Source organism: Vitis vinifera, chromosome 15 (genome assembly GCF_030704535.1).
Source record: "Vitis vinifera cultivar Pinot Noir 40024 chromosome 15, ASM3070453v1".
In the NCBI taxonomy this organism is placed as follows: Eukaryota; Viridiplantae; Streptophyta; class Magnoliopsida; order Vitales; family Vitaceae; genus Vitis; species Vitis vinifera.
This window is the reverse complement of record NC_081819.1, coordinates 19320145-19341741: the sequence shown is the minus strand read 5'-3', so window position 1 is coordinate 19341741 and position 21597 is coordinate 19320145. Positions and strand designations below refer to the sequence as shown.

Here is a 21597-nt window from a genome sequence, read left to right as displayed (position 1 = left end):
GTTGGAGGATATTGGAAAGCTAAATGTTCACGCGACTACACTATCTCGAGCTAGGCAAGTAGTGAAGTTCATATATGGGCATACTTGGGTTCTTAGCTTGATGAGAACATTTACAAAAAATCATGAACTTCTTCGTCTAGTAATTACATGATTTGCTACTGCATTTCTTACTCTCCAAAGTCTTTATAAGCAAAAGCAAGCTCTTATAACAATGTTCTCCTCAAAAAAATGGTGTTCAAGCACATGAGCTAAAAAGGTAGAAGGTGTGAAAACTCGAAGTACAGTGTTGTTTGATCCAAATTTTTGGCCTCATGTTGCTTTTTGCATAAAGATTACTGTTCCATTAGTTAGTGTCTTGAGAGAGGTTGATTCAAAGGAAAGACCAGCCATGGGTTATATTTATGAGTTGATGGATTTACCTAAGGAGAAGATTGCATTTAATTGTTGGGGTGTGGAGAGAAAATATGGCCCAATTTGGAGAAAAATTAATGCAAGATGGACGCCGCAACTTCATCGACCTTTACATGCAGCGAGTTATTATCTTAATCCTCAATTGTGGTATGGAGATAAGTTCTCTAATGCTGATGAGGTGAGGAAGGAATTATTTGAATGCATGGATAGGATGTTGGATTATCAAGAACGTTTAAAAGCTGACATTCAGTTGGACTCATATAACCAAGCAATGGGTGAATTTGGGAGTCGTATTGCAATTGATTCTTGAACATTAAGAAGTCCTACAAGTTGGTGGATGCGTTTTGGGGGTTCAACACTGGAGTTGCAAAAGTTTGCTATTCGAGTCCTTAGCCTTACTTGTAGTGCTTCGGGATGTGAAAGAAATTGGAGCACATTTGAGTCGGTAATACTTCTATTTTTATAAATTTTTATACATATATTTCTATTTCAATGTTAGAGAACCTTATTTCATTTTAACACATAAATTTGTTTCTTTTATTATTTGTAGATCCATACAAAAAAAAGAAATAGACTTGAACATCAAAGGTTGAATGCTCTAGTGTATGTAAGATACAACACTAGATTGAGAGAGCGAAGTCTACAAAGGAAACAAAATGTTGATCCGATTTTGGTAGAGGAGATTGATTCAGATGATGAATGGATTGCGGAGAAAGAAGATCCCCTCCTCCCCCTTGATCTTTGTTGGCTTCAAGATAATGAGTTATTCAGTGTTGATGCCATTAGAGCTGTGTCATCCAACTCCCAAGAGACTGAAGCATCATCGGATCACATGGTTTCTTCACATTCCTACAAAAGGAAACATAATGAAGTACCAAGTAAGTACTCAAAAATTGAAGTCATAAATTTGATTAAATTTAATAAAAAAACTTATAATATTTACACTTAATTAATTCTTTATGCTAGGTACAAGTGGAGGCAAAGGCAAAGAGAAGGAGTTGAATTTGACACCAATTGATGAAGATGAAGATTTACATGAAATGGGGATACATGATAGTGGACATTTTCCTACTATTGATACATTGGATGAGGATGATGATGACCTTGGAGATGAGGATTTAAGTTGAAACAATTGACTCTAGTTGTTATTTCATGACTTAGTTATGGATTTTTTGTAAAAGTTTAGAACTATTATTATGGTTGACTCTATTTTCTATTTCATGACTTAGTTATGGCTTTTTGTTAAAGTTTGAAACTATTAGTATAGTTGAATTTAGAATCTATTTTATGACTTTGTTATGGTTTTTTTGTGAAAGTAGGGTACTAGTATGTTTTTTTTTTTATGATTTTTAATGAATTGTTTTCATGTTTTTATTTATGCTATTTTATTTTATATATTTAAAAATATTAATTAATTATATAATGTGAGGCTCAAAAAGCTTACGCCTCAACGCCTCGAGGCTTACGCCTTGCCTCACGAACACAAAAACGCCTCGCCTTACGCTTTCGCCTTTAAAAACTTTGGTCATAGATACAAAATAGACTCTCACTAGACGTAGGGAAATAAAGCAAAAAAGATTTGAGATTCAAATAAGTTAATTATTTTGACTTAATACTTAAAGCTATTTTTAATTTTAAGTTTTGACATTAAGTTATTTTATCAAGCATGCTTAATTTACTTATTGACTTCAATTAAATAATTGAGTCATATTAGGTCATTTTTCTTTTTCCATGGACCATAAGCCCTCATAATAGCAACAATATGCATCTTATATCTTTTTTGTGGTTCCCTCTAATGTCTCTTGTAGTTTTCTTCTTCCCTTCTTTCTTTTTGGTTTGCTTATTCCTATTGCAAGAGGTCTCCTTGGCATTTGTTATAGTAGAATCCTTTCTTCTTTTTAATTGAATTTTTTTTCCTAACACCATCACCACCCCATCCCATCCCTCCCCCCGACCCTCTCTAAATTTGTCTATTTGTTTATTTAATTTTCTTTTATTTTGTGTTCATTCAGATAATTGGAATTTATGATGCCTACATTTGCCACATTGTAAGAGGCAAACTAAATCAGACAATTTAGATTGTTTTTTCCAATGTAAAACTAAAGTAGCATAGAGGTTCCAAAAAATTTTCTTGTTCCTTTTTTTTTTTTTTGTTAGTCCATTTATTTATTTTTCAATTTCTTTTGCACTTTCCTTTAGTGATTATCCATGTTTTCATTGGCCACTTTGTCAATGAAGCAAACAAAATCAGACAGCTTTGTTTGCTTGTTTGTGATTGAGACAAAAAAGGGTTAAGATATACATCAAACAGCTTAGAGAGAGCCTACCTCCACTTTTTAAGCACTAACACCAAAAGTAAACTACTTGCCAACAAGAAATGCCAAAGTATATGCTGACAACAAAAGTAAACTAGTAAAAGGCATATAAATTTTTTTAGAAAGGTTGGCTCTCTAAGCTCTTTGTGGATGCTTGTTTGTTCTTTTTACTTGAGCCTTAAAGCAAGTTGCTTTATGACAAAACATTTTAAGGGTTGTAGCAACTTGGGTTTGGGATTATGGCTTCCAGGGTTAGGTTTGTAGAGATGGCTGCTCAGATTTATGATAAAGAACATGTTGAACTTGCTTTGATACTATGTTGAAAAAGGGGACAAATTGAAGTAAAAAATTGTAAGGTTACTGCCTATTACTAAATGGATCACTTTTCATATATTAATAAAATACAATATAAAATTTTAGAAAGTTACCCCTTTTCATATGGGATACAAATACCCTTAATATTATACTTTAACAAATTTTTGTCAGTTGTTCCATATTATATGCTTGATTTACCATATAATTTGTTGTATCTCATATTATTTTCCCCTTAGCTTCTTGAGTTTTTCTTTCAAATTCCACATGATGAATTCACAGTAATTTTTAAAAGGCAATGATGAGAGTAAGTAATCAAGATGAATTTTCAAAATTTACTCCAGAATTTCTTGGCTTAATTTTTCTGCTTTTTGTTTTATTCAGAGGATGCAATGCTTGAAGAAGAAGTTTTATTTTCGTTTTCAAGATTATGTTGACTTGATTGTTTGGAAGGTAGGAAGATGTGTCTTTATTCTTTTACATGTTTTATACACTCTAATAGCCTCTTGCACAAAATTAGACATGAGACTTGCATGTCTTATTGTGTGTGTGTGTCCTTTCTCATTGTGATTATATTATTCAAGTTTTACTACACCTTTCAATGGTGTGTAACAGGTTATTTATACACTTCTCTGGACAGGCACAATTCTTGGACCGGCATCATTTGTTGATCAAGTTTGGTAGTGTAGATGGAGGGGTGAGGTTTCTTCTTATTTAGCACTACGGTAAAATTCAAGGGGATCAGAAATTGGATGCACCCCCAATTCTGTACTCACATACATACATGCATATATGTAGGTGCATGTATGTGCATGCGTACTCGCATATATAAACTTCCATTCTTTTTTTCTTGACCAATCAACTGAAAAATGGATCAACCTTCTTGGGGCTAAGTCTCCACTGCATATTGGATGTGGTTGAACTCACAATTTGAGGTTGCCAGAAAATCGACTCCCTTTTTCCAAATTTGACCATGGTTTTGGTATTTTTATAATTTTTTAGTCTATAATGGTGCTTTACATCATCTGCTACTCCTTGAACTTCTTGTTTGTAGATTTGATTGATGATCCACTCTGAAAAATGAGCATCCCATTCCATATTCTTCCCACAAATTTTAACTATTTAACCACTTGTTGCACATCTGGGTGGTGTTAGTTTGATGATCCTAGGAACTCATCAGCAAATTGCTAATTGGGTAATGTTTTGTAACACATATGCCTTGACAGTTTTTTAAAATAATACTCATATTAGTTGTGGGAGACTGGGAGTATTTAAGGGATAAGCACCTGAACAGGTAGAATGGGCTAAGGGAGGTTATCATCTTGTGTTAGATTCATTTCTATGAAATATGGAGATTTTAAATACTCAGCATGTTGAATGGAACAAGCTTTATATTGTAGTTGGGGATTCTAGTAATATATAATGATTGATGGTTCTGACAGGGACCTTGACTTTTGGGAGATTAACTAGGAGGAGAGGTGGTGAGTTTTCTAATCGATTTTCATGTTTTTGGTTCTTTTGAGAGAAGTTTGAATGCTACAACATCAAGATGACAGTCAATGTGAGTTTGTGGGGAGGATTAACATGTTATTTCTAGAGCAACTTTTATCCATTGAGTAATGACCCTTCTACTTAGCACCATTGGATCTCTAAGACTGACACAAAAAGAGTGTCACCGTTTAATGGGTGGGTCTTGCAATGAAGCTCCCTTCTACATTTACGCTCGATGGCCAATGTCCATATGGTCTAAGAAAACATTTGCACACTGTATTACCTTTTAGGGGGCCTACACCTCATAAAAACTGTCTATTTGAGACTACCTTGTGGGCTGTAGGTCCTAACAAAAGGTTAGAATTCTAGCATTTCCTAGAGTGGTACCTCACTAATGGCTCAAGCCCTCTATAAGGAGGCTTTCTTTACTGTTCACCTAAGATACACAACAAAATAAATAAATAAATAAGGAAAGAGGATGTTCTTAGCAAAAAAAAGGGAATAGGATATGAACTTGGTCAAGGTCCTAGCAAGCAAGTTGAAATAAGGCCATTGGAAAAATGGTGCCCATTAAAAAGAGAAGTGCTGCCCAATGAGAAGGAAAAAGATGATTGGAAAAGTGGTCTTTGATTTTTAAAATGTCTTTCTGGAGGGAAGACAAATTGTTGATACCTCCAACCTATCCAAAAATAAAATAAAATTATTGATGCCTCCAACTTGCACATAAAAAAGGAATATGGTCATGTATATTGTCATCTTCTTTTTTTGGGTCATGGTGTTGGAAAAGAGGAGCTTTATGCAAAAGTAGATAATGTTAATTAAATTTTCCATATCCTCAATTAGATTCTTGATGCTGCTCCTTCAGGTTTCTTGCAAAGCTCCAGAAGGTTACACCAAGACGGCCCCCCTTTCTCTTATCTGTTTGTGTTACTGTTGAAAATATATAGTTGCCTTCATTTTGCAGGCTAAGGAGGGATTGTTTCTTAAGTAGCTTTTAGGTTTGGGAATGATGTGGGCAAGGATTCGAGATTTTCCACTTGCTTGTTGCTGATGTCATTATTATTTTGTGGGCCAGATAGTGATCAATTGCTTTATTTGATTTGTGGGATGTAACATTAGTGGTTTTATTGGTGTGCAGAGCAGGTAGTCTGCCAAATAGTTACTTGAGTTGGCCATTAGATGCTTCTTTCAAAGCCTAATTAATGTGGACCTAGATGGGAAAGGTTCTAGAGGTGTGCTTCTTGGAAGAAACAGTATCCTTCTATGGGAGGCCCCTTGAGGCTTATCCTAACATTCTATTGAGTTTACTAGCATACTTTTTTGTTGTATCTATGCTAGTTCACAAAAAACTTAAAAATTCAGAGAGGCTTCCTATTGTGGGAGGGGATGTAGAAGGGAAGGTTCCCTTGTTAAATTTATTGATTGCTTGCACCAAAAAGTAGAAGGGTGATTTATGTAAAAGCTGGTTGATCCTTAACAACTCTATGTTAAGTGAGTGGTTATGGAGGTTTTCTAACTAGAGGAACAGATTGTGGAAAAAGTCATAGTGGTAATATTTGGAGAGGGTAGGGGTTGCCCTTCTGGAGGGGGGAAGAGAACCTATTGTCCAAAGGATGGGGTGATGTGGATGGACTCAAAGGATGGGGTTTTCTTGGTAAAATCTTTGTATAGGACTATGTAGCCGGTGTCTCTTGTTTCTTTCCCTTCGAAGATTATTTGGAACTCTTGTGTGCAGCCCAAATTAAGCTTCTTTACGTGGGAGGCTTCATGGGGAAGAGTTCTAACCTTGGATCGTTTGCAAAAGAGAGGTTGGGCTTTGGCAAATAGATGTTTTTGTGCCAAACGTGTGAGGAGTCAATTGACCACCTCCTCATTCATTGTGAAAAAACAAGGGAAGTGTGGATGTTGCTCCTTTCTTTTTTTGGAGTTTCTTGGGTTTTTCCTCTTTCGGTGGAGGAAACCCTTTTAGGATGGAGGGGCTTTTTTGTGGGTAAGAAGAGGAAGGTGGCATGGCAAGTGGGACCGTTATGTTTGTTTTGGGTCATATGGAAGGCTAGAAATTCAATTTGCTTTTGAGGATTGCGTGCTATTCATTCAAAGGCTGAAAGCTTCTTTTGTGTATTTACTATGGTCAGAAACCAATTTGTGGATAAAAGATGGTCCTTCGACCTTAATAGATTTTATAGATTGGGTGTGTTTGCGATAAGGGAGAAGGTTTTTGTTTTTTTCCTTGTTGTATGGGCCCTTATGTAAGGGGGTGAGTTCCTTTATATTGTAATTCTGTGGGTCGCTATTTTAGCACTTCTTTGCAATGCAATCTTATACTTATTGATAAAAAAAAAAAAAATAGAGAACCTATTGTCCAAGGCTAAGAAAGCTATTAGAAGGGGTTGGAATGATTTCATTCTCACATCAATGCATCTGTAAATGATGGTCAAGTATGAAGTACTGGTCTAAGATTTTGTGTGTGAAGGCTTCTTTGGAGGTTTTTTTTTTCTGGATTTGTTCAATATCACAGCCAATGAACAACAAAGTTGGTAGATTATGGGCACATAGAAGAGGGGTGTGGCCATTAGACCAAGCTTCACTAAATACGTTCATGATCAGGAGCTTGAGATGGAGTTTTTTCCTTATATTATTTTCTGGAGTTTGTGGTCAGTGAGAAAAGAGAGGAGAAGCTGCTTCTGGAGGTTTCTAAGAATGGTTTTCTCTTTGTTAAGTACTTATACAAGATCCTTTCTCTAAAAAATTCTTTCTTCCTCGCCATTGAGGGAGGTTTAGGTAGATTTTATGCCACCAAAGGTTAGATCTTTGCTTTTTAGGCAATGTGGGAAAGGATCCTTACAATTGACCAAATCATGAGAAGGGCTAGGACTTTGGTTAATTGGTGTTGCATGAAGATGATTAGTTGGCTAACTGCCTTGTTATTCATTTTGAAGTGGCTCACAGCTAACCAGCTTTGATTTTTGTCATCTTTGGTAGTTCATGGGTCCTCCCTCTCTTGTTGAAGGAGATCCTTTTGAGTTGGAATGGCAATTTTAGTAGAAGTGCAAGCAGAAAGTGTGGAAGGCAACCCCTTTGAGTATCTTCTGGTGTTTACTGAAAAGGTGGAATCCTCCCTCTCTTGCTGAAGGAGATCCTTTTGAGTTGGAATGGTAATTTTAGTGGAAGTGCAAGCAGAAAGTGTGGAAGGCAACCCCTTCGAGTATCTTCTGTTGTTTACTGAAAATGTGGAATCCAATGATTTTTACAAGGTAGAGCTTTTTGATTCAGAAGCTATGGATTTCTTTCTGAAAACTGTGTATGTAATGGTGGAAGATTCTTTGTTGAATGTAACTTTCAGGATTAGTCTTACACTGACAGATTTTACTCATAGGTTAGGGTTGATTTGAGCTCTTTCTTGAGGAGCAGTGTGTGTGTGTGTGTTTTGGTCTGCCTTTTCCTTGTTTGGGTGTTGGGCACTCCTTGTGTCCATCCTATGTGCCTAGGCTTCACTTCTTTTGTTGAGCACTTGGTTTAGATATTATATATATATGGATATGTGTTTAAGTATCTAGTGGTTGAAAATTTTTTAAGCTTCAGGTATCACGAAATGCTGATCAATATCCTGCATTCTTTGCTGTATATAACATGGAGACAACTGAGATTATTTCATTTTATCAGGTACCCATTGTGGTTCATATTCTGGTTGTTTTATGTTTTCTACCAGTACCAGAACTTGAATTTCTCTGACATGCACATTATTTCTTTATGTAGAACTCTGCAGATGAGCTTTATCTCTTGTTTGAGCATTTCTGCGATCACTTTCATGCAACATCAAGGAATCCATTGTCTATGAATTTCATATCATCTCACTCAAATAATATTCATGCTCTTGAGCAACTAAGACTCATTAAAAACAAATCTAGCAGCTTTTCACAGGTAAACTCAAATTATAGGACCTCATTACTTTAAAACATTTTTATGCATGTATCTCTGGAAGAATTCATGTGGGTTAGACAGCTGATATAACTCTTCTTGTCATGCAATACATTTAGCCTTGTGCTGTAAAATCTTATCTAATCAGCTGATGAATTCTGCAGTTTGTGAAGAAGATGATGGCCTCTTTGCCTTTCAGTTGTCAGTCACAAAGTCCTTCTCCCTATTTTGACCAATCTCTCTTTCGGTTTGATGAAAAGGTTTGATTCTGAGACTCAGTTTTTTCCTCTTTCATGCTAAAACTGAATATAATTAAAATTCTACACTCCCATTACAAGCTAGCTACCTACTCCTTGTGTTCTAGTTACATGTGAGACAGCTTTTTGAGGTTTGTATTATGATGAGGCTTTAAGGAGACTGACCTTAGATGTAAACTCAATACTCGAAGTTCATGCCTCATATTATGAATTCATGGGGGGCATTCCTTGCTGCTGTTTTGAAACTCAACAAGTAAACCCTAAACTTGGCTAAGTCTCTAGTTGATTTGCATTAAATTTGACATGATCAAAGCCTGGGTATTTACTAATCAGCTAAGCCAAGTAAATCAAAACTCAACCACTTTAACACTGTATATTTATTTTTCATAGGGTGCCCTTAACGGAGACTAGCCTTCCCTATTCTAGGTCTTTTCCCTCTTTTCTGCAGCCTGGTTGGGCTTTTGTTGTGTACTGCCTGGATACATGGGGTGTGCCCCCTGTTCTTAGGCATTTATTAATTCAATCTGCCTTTGTCTATCAAAAAAAATATTCATTTTTCATCTTGATAAAAATATCAACTTAAAATATTAATATCTGACATTATATTCAAAGGAAACCTCTCTAACTCAGTGTTTTGTAAATAATAATGTCGATATGTCTTAACTTTTTTGCATGGAACCAACTTGGTCCCTGGATTTAAAACCAGTTTTATCTAATATTTACTGATTACACTTTTCTTTCACCTCAATCCCAGATAAAAGTCAAGGGTTGAGTAGTAAAACATAAACAATGGAAGCTAATAGCTGTTGAGATGAGTTGAGGAGATTAATTTTTTCCATCTAGTCTCTTAAAGTTCAAAGGTAAACTCCAATTCCTTTGGGGGTTGGTGGTGGCCCAAGATCTACAGTTATCTTCTAATCTCTTTTTTACTGATTGTTATTTCTAGATAATTCTGTTGAGTTTCTCACTCAACGAACTGTATGTGTCCTTCAAGTTTCAAGTAATGCATTTGGGTTGGTAGTTAGAATTGCAAACTTTCTTGATCCTAGAAATAGCTAGTTTAGAGTAACTGTATGCCATTTCTCTACACAACTCAACTCAACAAATCTTATTGTTAAAAGGTCCTTTTGTTGGAATTAAGATAAAAACCTTGAGATGGGATTGCGGATCGCTAGGTAAAGGTATCTTTCCTTGTTAGAGGTAATTATTTGACTGATTTGTTAAAAAGAATCTAAATGCTAGGATGTAAGCAAGCAAATATTGAGATGAATCATCTATTGGGTGATGATGAAGGTGGACATGTTACTAAAAGAAGAAAGGGAATCAGTCTAAGGAAATCTAAATAGAGAATTATTTCAATTCACGATCTTGGTGTGGGTTAAAGGCATTGTGGTTGGCCCATCTGCTTCTTGTGGGTTGTAATTGTCGCAAGGGTCCAATCTTTGATGATGGAAGGAGCATTAGGCGTTCACTGCAATGCTAGTTTATGGCTTGACCATCCTATACTCTTTTCTTTTCTTTTCTTTCATTTTATTTTATTTATTTATTTTTTAGGTTCTAACTTCTACTCTAATCTGTTATGGATGGAGGAAATTGAACTACAAACCTTGTTTTTTCCCCAATCTAGCCAATTTCAGGCTAAGCTCACAAGTTGGTCTCTAAGGAGTGGAGATACTTTTCTCAAGTCCCTATCTTATGCTTTAAAGGAACCGAGGAGGTTCATACAAGCTCAATGTTTTTATTTGTGATGGGTAAAGGTCAATTATATCAATAGCACCTGACAAAAGAGACACAATAGTGGACACGGTGGCAAAGCATACACGTTGTGTACATGGTAGCAAAAGGCCAAACATGGCCATAGGCTACACAAAAAACAACACTCTTGCCTTACTTAGACCTGAGTCAATCAATAAAATCGATCATCAACAGTGGGCAATCTCCTATATACATTCTAACCCTCTCCAAAAAGTTGTACATAAATGATTGTTTGATCTACTTTTTCAATGTTTTCAAACTCTCTCCTATTTCTCTCCTTCTATATGATAAAAAATAAGTATAAAGGAGTTGTCCTTGAAGCTCTCTTCCTTTTGTTTCCAACAAAGGACCCATGCCGATTAACAAGAACATCTCTGACTAAGGAGAGCATCACCCATTGGACTCTAAAGAGAGCATAACTACCATAGCATGACTACTTTGGAACAATGAAGGAGGGTGTGATTAACCATTTCTTTGTCTCTTTTACACAAGTAACATCTATTTGGCATCCTCTAGCGCCTCATTCTGAGATGATCCAATGTTAATATTTTTTCCTATATAGTTTTGTAAGCCAAAAAAAAAAAAGAAAAAAAAAAAAGGGGTCCCTCGCTAAAACCCATGGATTCCAACAATGCTTAAGGGGAATGTTTCTAGGAGAGGCCTAGTATCGTGGCATGATGACCATTATATATAAGGGATTGGGAAGCTCTAGGAGAGACCTAGTATTGTGGTAAATTGCTTGTATTGCTTTAATTTAGGTTATGTAGCGAGAAAGAAATGTTAGGATTTTTTAGGATAAAGCAAGGACTTTAGAGGTTCTTTGGGATACCATTTATTTTCTTGCTTCTTTTTGAGCCTCTTGCATCATAACTTTTAAGGATATCCCCCTTAATGTGGTTCAACTTGATTGGATAGCGGTGTATAGTTCCAATGGTGTGGGTTAGTGAGGAGAGGTTGCTTTTTGTATTTACCTTTTGGTTTTTGGTATTCCTTATGTTTAGGTTTTGTTTGTGGGAGGATTGCTCATCATTTTATTGTACACTTAATTTCTAATTCAATATATCACATTGTTGTTTCTCATAAAATAAAAAAAAAAAAAATTGTCTTTATTCTTCTATTTGATTAGGATGAAGATAGGAATTCAACTATTAATGTGCCACTCTTTGAAATCGGCCAAAATATATTATTCTCTATATGCCTACTTATCATTTGCTCTTGTAATCTCTTAACAAAAGCCACCATCTCCCACAACTCCCAATCATGAATTTGTCTTGCAAAAATTGGGGTTCCAACAACCTCTCTCCCTATTCTACTTCCACACCTCAGCTACCCATGCATCTTTAACAATAACTATCGAGAACAATGCAGGAAATGCCTCTTCTAAGGGGTTCATCGTAGCATCACTTATCCTTCCAAAATTTCACTCTTCAACCCTTTTTCACTCTAAATCCAATCTTATTGCTACACACACCTCACCCATTTTTTATTGCCTTTCATAACGCCATCCCATACCCTTCCCTCATTCCTTAGAGCTATATTCCCCCTTTTCCTCCCCATACTTCTCTATAATCACCTCCTTCTAAACGGATTCTTTCTCGATTGTAAATCTCCAACACCATTTACCATGAAGAGCCTTGTTTAGGAGGTGCAAACTCCTACTGCCTAAGCCCCCACTCCTTTTGTCCATGCAAACTATTGGTCAATTCACTAACTATGACTTTCTTTTAATTGCTACTCCCTCCCAAAGGAAATCCTTCTCTATCTTTTTTAGTCTTCAATTTATCGTTCTCAAATGACAAATGATGACATAGTAAATAGTAAGCTAGATAGAGTGCTTTTTTTTTTGTCGAAGTTAATCTTCCTCCTCTTGATAGGTATGGTCTCTTCCACATGGCAAGTTGTCTCTAAAATTTTTCCTCCACATCATCATTGTAAATTCGAGAAGAATTGAAAGGAGCTCCAAGCAAAAGACTAAAATAGTTTGTGGGGAGGGTATCCACTCTATAACCTAGAACCCTAGCTAGGTCATCCATATTAGAAACCCCTCCAACTGGAATCAACTCACTCCAAATTAATTTTTAAAGCTGAGATTGCCTAAAATCACATGAATGTCTAGCTCAAGTACTCCATATGCTTCTCATTGGCATTGCATGGAATAAGGGTATCATCAACAAATAATAAATGGGATACCTCCATACCCTCTCCTCTTCCACTAATTGAAAACCCCGCTATAAAGTCTCCTTCCATACCTCCATACCTCCATACTTATTCAGGGTATAGGGTGTATATGGGAGATGAGTCCTCTTCGCTTTTAGGCTTTTTGGAATGGCTTGCGGTTCCTTAAGGGCTGGTGAGGTTGTTTGTTCATGTGTTTTTTGTTATTAGGCTGCTATGTATACTACTTGTATGCTTTGTGGCTTTTCGCCCTTTAATATATTTGTGCTCATTTATCAAAAAAAAAAAAAAAAAAACTTATTCAGGGTATAGGATAGCGTCTCCATGGCCATAATGGAAAGATAAGGAGAAAGAGAGTCACCTTGTCTCAAGCCTCTATAACTTTGGAAAAATTTTGTTGGGGTTCCATTAACCAATAAGGAGAAACAAGCCATAGAGATGCATGACTTAATGTTTCTTATCCACTTAGGACTAAATCCCATTTTTTTTCCCAAGCTCACCAATAAGAAGCCTTAATTGACATGATCATGAGTCTTCTTGATATCCAATTTACATATTACCTCATTCTTTGGAACTTTTCAACCTTGAGTCAATGGCTTCATTTGCTATGAGGATTGCATGCAAAATTTGTCTACCTTTTACAAATGCATGCTAGAAATTGAAGACCATTTTTCCTATCATGTTTTTCAATTTGTTATCTAGGACTTTTGCTAGAAGCTTATGTACCACCTCCCCCCTTAACCCACCAAACCAATCCGTGTAAAATCTTTTAAATTTTCTATGCACCCCCTTTTTTGGGAACTAACACTATGAAAGTGGCATTTAAGCTTCTTTTGAAGGTGCCTAGCTCATAGAACTCTGTGAAAAAGCCTATCACTTCATTTTTCACGAAGTCATAACAAAATTTCCAAAAAGCCATGGGAAATCCATCTAGCCCAAGGCCTTCATACAAGCTCTTGTCTAGTCAAGATTTTCATGCTTAACAATATACATGTCTTTGAATCTAAATAAGATGTGAGGAGATGCGTGCTACAGATCCAATCTGATAAAAGATTTTGCTATGTGAGGTGGTAGCGACAATGTTTTTTGCTAGTTCTAAGAACTCAACCTTTGGAGTGAGGAATCATATCAAGATGGAGCATTGTTATAGAAATCTGTTCTCCGAAAATACAATGGGTTGGAATACCTCTTTCATTCACCTATGGATAGCCCTACTAGAAGTGCTCTAGGCATGCACTTCTTTGTGGTTTTTTTTATTTTTTTTAAATTTTTTTTTATTATGAGGTGAATAAGAGTCTTATTAAAAAGGGAGAATTATGTTTTGGGGGTAGATGGGCCCCCAAATTAACAAAAAGTCCATGTAACTCTTCAAATTGAGCCCAAGACCCAATGAAAGTATGAAAATTGAGTTGAAGGATATCATCCTTCAGTATTTCCAAAAATGCCCTTTGTTGATTTTGAGAAAAAAATTAATATTTTTGAAAAATACTTTTAGTTAATTTAATATTTTTGATTTAATTTAATATTTTAAAAAAATACTTTTATGTAATTTAATATTTTTTAAAATACTTTTATTTAATTTAATATTTTTAAAAAATAAATTTATTTAATTTAATATTAAAAAAAATATTTAATTTAATATTTTTTTTAAATACTTTAATTTAATTTAATATTTTTGAAAAAAAATTTTAATTTAATATTTTTGAAAAAAAAATATTTAATTTAATATTTTTGAAAACTACTTTTATTTAATTTAGTATTTTTGAAAAAAATTATTTAACTTAATTTTATAAAATATTTTATATGTGTTTTTAAAGGGTATATTTGTCCGTTACTATTTCATATCCTTCAACTCAATTTGAAGAGTTATATGGACCTTTTGTTAATTTGGGGGCCCATCTACCCCCAAAAGATAATTCTCCCTATTAAAAAATGGCATCTAAAAAAATACCACACTCCATGTAACACAATCAATGAAATCCACACTGCTAAAATCTACTTCCAAAGACTTCCTAGAGCAAACAAAAGACTTTCAAATATTGAAAACACTCCAAGTTTTCCAATGTTCTATAATTTTACTCCTTCCAAATTGTTTAAAAAAAGCACAATGGAGTCATCCTTTAAACTTTCTTGTAATTTTTCCTAATGAAACTTTCATGACACTCTAATGAAACCTTATTCCTCAACTAAGGAAGCACTTAAGAGGTGTTGAGTAGAGAGAATAGAAGTTTCTAAGGGCATGAGCTATAGTGCAATGATAAGAATATGGTCAGTTGATTCTTCCTCACTTTTGCACAAACATTGATAAGTTAAAGGTTAAACTTTCCTCATCAACTAGTCTATCATTAAAATCTTTTCTCAAGGCGCTTCCTTAGCAAAGAAGTCCATTTTTGTTAGGGTAAAACTGTCTAATTGCAAGTTCAAGATTGATGACCTCTCTAGCCGGGTTGATTTGAATGAAGATAATGAAATTGTTCATTACCTTGCGGGCTTGAATTCATCAATTATGGATGAGCTAGGGGTGGTTTGGAAAACTTATATCCGAGGCCCCTTGATGATGTGTCAATCACTGTTATCCAAGGTGCTCAAAGTCATCAAATAGTTAAAAAGAATGAGTAGGAGATTACCATCACTAATTGGACTGGTAATAGTCTTTGAATTAATAGAGGGAACATGGAAATACATAGGTTCAAAATGCAAAATAACTCTAATGCAGGCTCTTCAAAACTGGACACCACATCATAAATTCTTTGTTTTACATGAGATGAAGAAGAGGAGCTATTGGACTCAAACATATGATGATGCAGAAGAAGAAGAAATTGTTATGTTTTCATTGCAAAGGAATTCTTGGTGGTAGCATGGAAAACACCAAAAACTGAAGAAGATTGGAGATGATCAAATATTTTTGCACATGTCTATTTGGTGATAGATTGTGCATTGTTATTTGTGATGGTAGTAGGAGTGAGAATATTGTTTCAAAAGAGGTTGCAAAGTTGAAGTTGCCCATTGAAAAGCATCCTACTTTCAGAGTTGCATGGTTCCGAAAGGGGAACATGGTATCAATTACTTGAACCAGCCGCACTGCCAGGTGATCATGCTTGGGAGCTGATCTTTTATTAAGCCCTTTAGTCATTATGAGTCCAATAATGTTGGAACCAAACAGCATTACAAATTTCTAGTTGAAGACCACCAAGATAAAGCAATTGTTTGTTATCCGGTTTGAAAATCTGACCAAACTTCTTTTGAGTTGTTCAAACTAATAATCCATGGAAAGCTCCAATTGTTTAAAGGTGCGAAATTGGTGGAAAGCATCTAGGTGACTGCTTTTGGAAAGTAAATAAATAAAATAAAAACCTTATTATTAAGTCCTCATTTGGATACACTTTTTTCTATTTTTAAAAATAAAATAACAGTAATTTCTGTATATAATATAGCTACTTTTATATAAGAAGTATGAATTTATCTTATGTCTTTCCAAATTATTTTGAAAATTTTTAAAATTTGTAGTAAAATTTTTTTAATACCTCAGTTTTTTAAATAGTTTTAAAAGTCATTATTTTTTTAAAGTAAGTTTCAAAGAGTTATTGCATTTTATGTAAAAGTTACTGTTATTTTCTATTTTTAGAAACAAAAAACAAGAAGTGCATCCAAACAACACCTAAGTTCTTTTATTTTTTCTCATTTCACGATCTTAATCTTCCCATTCCTAGCTTACCGCTTGTTGAGGTGTTCTCACCATGTATTGGCTGCCTTCTTTTATTAATAGCTGCAATCCAGTATGTCTTTGAAATTGAACAATCCATTCAGCAGTGTTAAGACAATCTATAAAATTACTTGGTACCTTCTAACTCTAGAATTTCAATGTGCATAACATAATTTCATTGGAAACATGGTTCCTTCAAAGCTGGGACTCAATGAGGAGCTTTATTGCGCAATGATATACTGTGACCAAAATGAAAGGGTTTAACCTTCCCATCCTCATAATTTAATGCAGGATGCTTAGAGCCAAGATGCAGATCATCATGCTCTAAAGCCTCATAGTGCTTAAGGCTCTGCAGGGATCGTTGCACTCGTTTTAATGATTTTACATCTTAACTCCCTCAGGTAGCTTTCCCATGCTGGAATTTCTTTAGTGTTTGGTCCTCAACAATGACAACCAGTCATCTGAAACCCTGTTTTATTACCAATTTGACAATAGAAGAGAATGAAGAAGTGAAAACTCAAAAGAGTAGGTCAGCTATCTCAAGGCATCCACCAAAGGGATAAGAGCGAAGAAGAACTCATTAACATGTCAAAATCTCAAATGTAACTCAATCCAATAAGAAAAATGAAAAGACATGAGAATGTTTTAACTCTAAAAATAATTCTACTTGAGCAAGGTGGTCATTAGGACTTGAAAGTTCATTAGATGGGCCTTGGCAAAAGAATTATAATCTGTGAAAGTGCCTTTCAAAAAATACTGTGAAAGTGCTAAAATTTAATGAAACTGAGGTAAGAATTGGGCTGGACAGAAGTAGTGTTCTTCTCAGGCACGGTTTATCATTTAGGTGATTCATCACAACACACATTGAACCCGAACTTAACCTAAGACCATCATCTAACCAAATCTGTTCTATAATGACAATCATGCGGTCCTCATTCAGTTACATTCCTACTTCATGTACTTCCCTTCCTACACTGTCTTCCTTCTCACCAAACTTTCCCAATATAACTTGTCTCCATAAAGAATCTGTCTCAACTGCAATTCTCCCAGTCCACTTTCCAAATAAGACCTTGTTTCCCTTTTCTTACCACAACAGGCTACTGGGAAATTATGGAGTTTGTAGACCACTGGTTTTCTCATGGCCAGAGGGAGCAAGAACGGAAGCATGTTGGCCAACAATATCAACATGATCATCTTGACTAAGGGAGTGAGAAATGATTCATACTGGACCTGTTCATCTAACTCACTAGGAGTGGTTCTTTGAGACTGATTTTCCATTTTTATAGTCAGATTTGGGTGATAGTGTTGATCATCTCTGTTCACGGATTTACTAGGGGTGATGGGAGCAAAGTCCTTTGACAATGCATGACTCTAGCTACCTTAGGTTGGCGAGAAATTTCCAGATTTTTCAGCATAACTAGACACCTTTGGCTGAGAAAGAAGACAACATTTTTTTTCTTTCTTTTAGTTGGTCTTAGTGGTCAAGGTTTTTGCAAATATTCTTGTCAGCAATCTCTTTGAACTAGAGGGCAGTTCAATTTCCCTAACTGGGTTAGGGGACTTTGATAGCAGGCCATGTTTTGACTAAGCTTGGAGGCACTGATTACTTTGTTTTCCTTCTTGAAAGATATGTCATCCTTCTTTCTATCCCTTTTGTTTCTTTTCTGATAACATTCCTCAACTTGGTATCAAGAGAGATTATCAAAGAACCTAAGGGATTAAACTACCTGCTAAACAAAGTTGCTGGTGCAATTATAATGTCCGAACAATTGAGTGCAAAGGAACATACTTCAAGGCTTAGAAAAAATGTGTGATTGAGGAAACTTTGAGATGAATAAATTGACTGGAAAGCAAGAATAAAGGGTTAGTGAGACTAAATTAAAGCATACCATAACCTCCATTGCAAGAAGTACAAAGCAGTGGCAGAGCCTGGAAACTGATTTAGGGTGAGTCATGTAATGGAAAACCTTGTCCCTATACATAATTTGGGAACAAAGGAGGTCACAAACTGTTATGGTATCAAGCTTAGAGAACATATGATTCCCCCCCCCCCCCCCCCCTATAGGGACCACCTGATGGGTTTTAGGGGGAAAAAGGAAAAAGAAAGAAAGGAGGGTAACCAGTGGATATATTGATGTGATCAAGGACATGTATGACTAGGCTGTTATTGGATTGAGAATAATTGGTACACAAGTTATTTGCCAATGGCTTGCTGAAATGGCTGACTGGTTCTCTTCAGAGGCTCAATCCAGTTCGGAAAAAGCTCTGTTTGTTTGAGAGAGGAGAAATTCTAGCTTAGAGGTTCTATAGTATCCACTTTTCTTCAAAGTGTCACAGGCCCTAGAGTTTGGGCTTTTGAGTAAGAGTGTGTGGTTTCACTTGATATGCATGGGTAGCATGTGATTCAAAATTGAGCTGCTTCCTTTCACAAGATTGAAGGACTTATGATTTGTAGATTCCATTGGTGCAACATTTCTTTAGCCTGCTGCAACTTTAGGTTTTTTATTCTTCTTAAGCACAAAGAAGAATCTGTATTACAGCTTTTGCACGACTTTTGGAAAATTTAAGGGTTTTCTTGATTTTTCCATCATTGTGTGATTCAAGAGGTTGTCATTGGATTTGAGGATTCTAGAGGTTTTGATATTTGGGACGTTCAAATTTTGGTTGTAATTTCCACACGAATATAATTTAATTTCATCCACTATGGAAGGGTCTGTTACACTTGGGAGTTAATTTTGTTATTGGATGGGTCTGTTAGATTGGGAATTGCTTGATTAAATGCTTTGAGTCAGACCCCTGATATGTATTTTGCTGAGCATGTTTAAACTAAAGTTTGTTTGGCGCTCCGTGGGTTTTTCCAGAAACTGTAAAGGAGGTTTTATTTAGCTGGAGGGGCTCTTTTGTGGGGAAAAAAAGGAAAAAGATTTGAAAATCTATTCCGCTGTACATTTTTTGGACGGTTTGGAAGGAGAGGAATAGACTAACTTTTAGGGGGGGTGTTAGCAATTCAGAAGCTTAAAAATTCTTTTGCTTGTAATTTATGGGGTTGGGCTAAATTGTATATTGGAGAGGAGCCGCTCTCCCTTATAGGCTTTTTGGAGTGGTTAGCTTCCAGTTAAGGGTTGGTGAGTTTTTTGTTTCTTCTTCTTTTGGTTGCGAGGCCTTAGTTGCCTTGTGCCTGTATGTTTTGTGGCTTTTTTGCCTCTTGTTAATTCATTCTGCGCTTATTTATCATAAAAAAAAAAAAAAACTAAAGTTTGTGTTGGATCCATATTGCCGATTTTTATTGATTTCTCCATTGCATGCATTGATTACCCCACATCAGCTATTTACCTTGTATGTAGGAAAATTATTGCCCTAGAGATGACCATGTGAGAGCTATCAACTTATATCTCCCTATGTTGCAATTGCACTTGAATCAAGTTTTAATTGCATGCACTTAGAACATTCATCAAGCATTGCTGGTCTTGACTGGTCACCTATATGTTGCGCTTTAAAATTTGATCTGCTTTATTTTGTTAATTTAAGATTTTGTTCTTTTAGCCCACCTTCTCTTTGATTTGCTACTACATAATATATGGGTTTTTATTATCCTCAACTCTGATCTGCTACTCAAAAGTCCTTTTTACTAAGTTATTTCACCTTTTTAGTTGTTCTGTTATTGCAGTTGATTTCAGCAACTGATCGGCATAGACAGTCCACAGACCATCCTATCAAGTTCATTTCGAGAAGGCGTCCATATTCTCTCAAATTCAAGATTAAGCCAGGTATATATTTTGTGGTAGATTTCAACAATCAACACTATTCATACAAGCCTACAAATGGACTGTATGTACATGATCCTTGAGTCTGGTTATGGTTTTCTGTACAAGGAAATTATCTATAGCTAATACATTTCTGGCATAGATCAATCATATCTTTTGGTTGTCTCAAAATTTTCTTCCTCATGTACACCATTACTTTATCCAGTTTCTTGCTTCATTGAGTTCTAAACTAAGTAGATGATCTTGGTGCCCTGTTTTTTTTTTTCCCTTTTTGAAATCTTTTTAGGTCCTGAAGCTGGGAGTACAGATGGACAGACAAAAAAGATATGTTCATTCCTGTTCCACCCAATTTTGCCCCTTGCTCTATCCATTCAGCAGACCTTGTTCTTGCAGTCATCAGTTGTGAATATTCATTTCCGGAGATGACTATCTTTCTTGCTGCCTTCCATTTGTAACAGGCTCTACTTAGATTCACATTAAATTAAGGAAACAATATATTCTAAATGATGTTTTTACAGCAGCTTGCATTGCTTGTACACACCAACATCCAGCTAATATTTTCAGTTTTATTTATCCCAGTTTGCAGGTTTTGTTTTGTGAAATTAAAGTGGGGAAATTCGACACTGTAGAACTTCATTCCTTCATTTGCTGTTAGGTTAGAATCTCACAATTATGATCCAAACCTAGAGAGAAGATGAATTGGTTCTTAAGAAAAAAACATGTCACGCTGATCAAGTAAATGCGTTTATTTTAAGATTGGAGCTATGCTATACTAATGAAGTGCTCATGGTTTTAGTCTATATTGCCTCCTATTAAAATGGAATCTTTCAAATGATAAGTCCATTAGATAAGATGCAGCTTCCAGGGCGTTATAGGGAAGGACCCACCTTGGTTTTGGCTACTGATGAAGGGGCTGCATCTGGACTGGAACAGGGGCACGAAGCTGCTCCTGCTCCGGGACATTCCATATGAGTTGAAAGACTATGATCCCCTCCATTGACATCAACTCACCCTAATGAATAAGCTGGAGAGAACCCACAAGCTTTTATCTGCACCATGGCCTGCCAAAAATCGGATTGGGGAAGGCTTTGGGAGAATGGTTCTGAACTAGAGGGACCTCCCTAGAGGTAGTGGGTCTTTGTTTTGAATGAATTGAAAAACTACATATATCATTCATAATCAACACGATGGATTTTGAGCTTCAGAAAAATTCAGTTTGAAAATATTGGAACAAACATTTTTTGTTTTGAAAAAAATATTTATTTATTCTTGGCAAACTTAAGGAAGTCTGTTTTCTGACACACGATCTGCTCATTTAAACTTTTAGCAGTGAACAAGATTCATGTTGCTGTGCTGTTTTGACATGCTCAATTTAACTTCTATTTCACTGTACTCTCCCATAATATCCCTTACATATATTAGGTTTTTTAGTCAGACAGTTTGGGAAGTACAATTCTCATCAACTGGGGCTTCTTACTGACAACATGCTTTTTTGT

At 35.6% G+C, this 21597-nt stretch overlaps 1 protein-coding gene across 6 annotated transcripts in view; it reads left to right on the top strand.

The window, feature by feature from the left end:
- Positions 1–20674, top strand: part of LOC100264330 (light-mediated development protein DET1) — a 31200-nt gene extending 10526 nt beyond the window's left edge. Inside the window, exons 6-12 of one of the 6 annotated variants that reach the window (XM_010663245.3) lie at positions 3423–3491; positions 3679–3735; positions 8106–8192; positions 8286–8450; positions 8612–8707; positions 20005–20104; positions 20388–20674. In XM_010663245.3, coding sequence (XP_010661547.1) covers positions 3423–3491; positions 3679–3735; positions 8106–8192; positions 8286–8450; positions 8612–8707; positions 20005–20104; positions 20388–20527 — 714 coding nt within the window. In that variant the 3' untranslated portion in view covers positions 20528–20674. The remainder of the gene's footprint in view (positions 1–3422; positions 3492–3678; positions 3736–8105; positions 8193–8285; positions 8451–8611; positions 8708–20004; positions 20105–20387) is intronic. The other 5 variants (XM_010663247.3, XM_010663250.3, XM_010663249.3 and 2 more) reach the window with 5 other exon arrangements.
- The last annotated feature ends 923 nt before the right edge of the window (positions 20675–21597 follow it).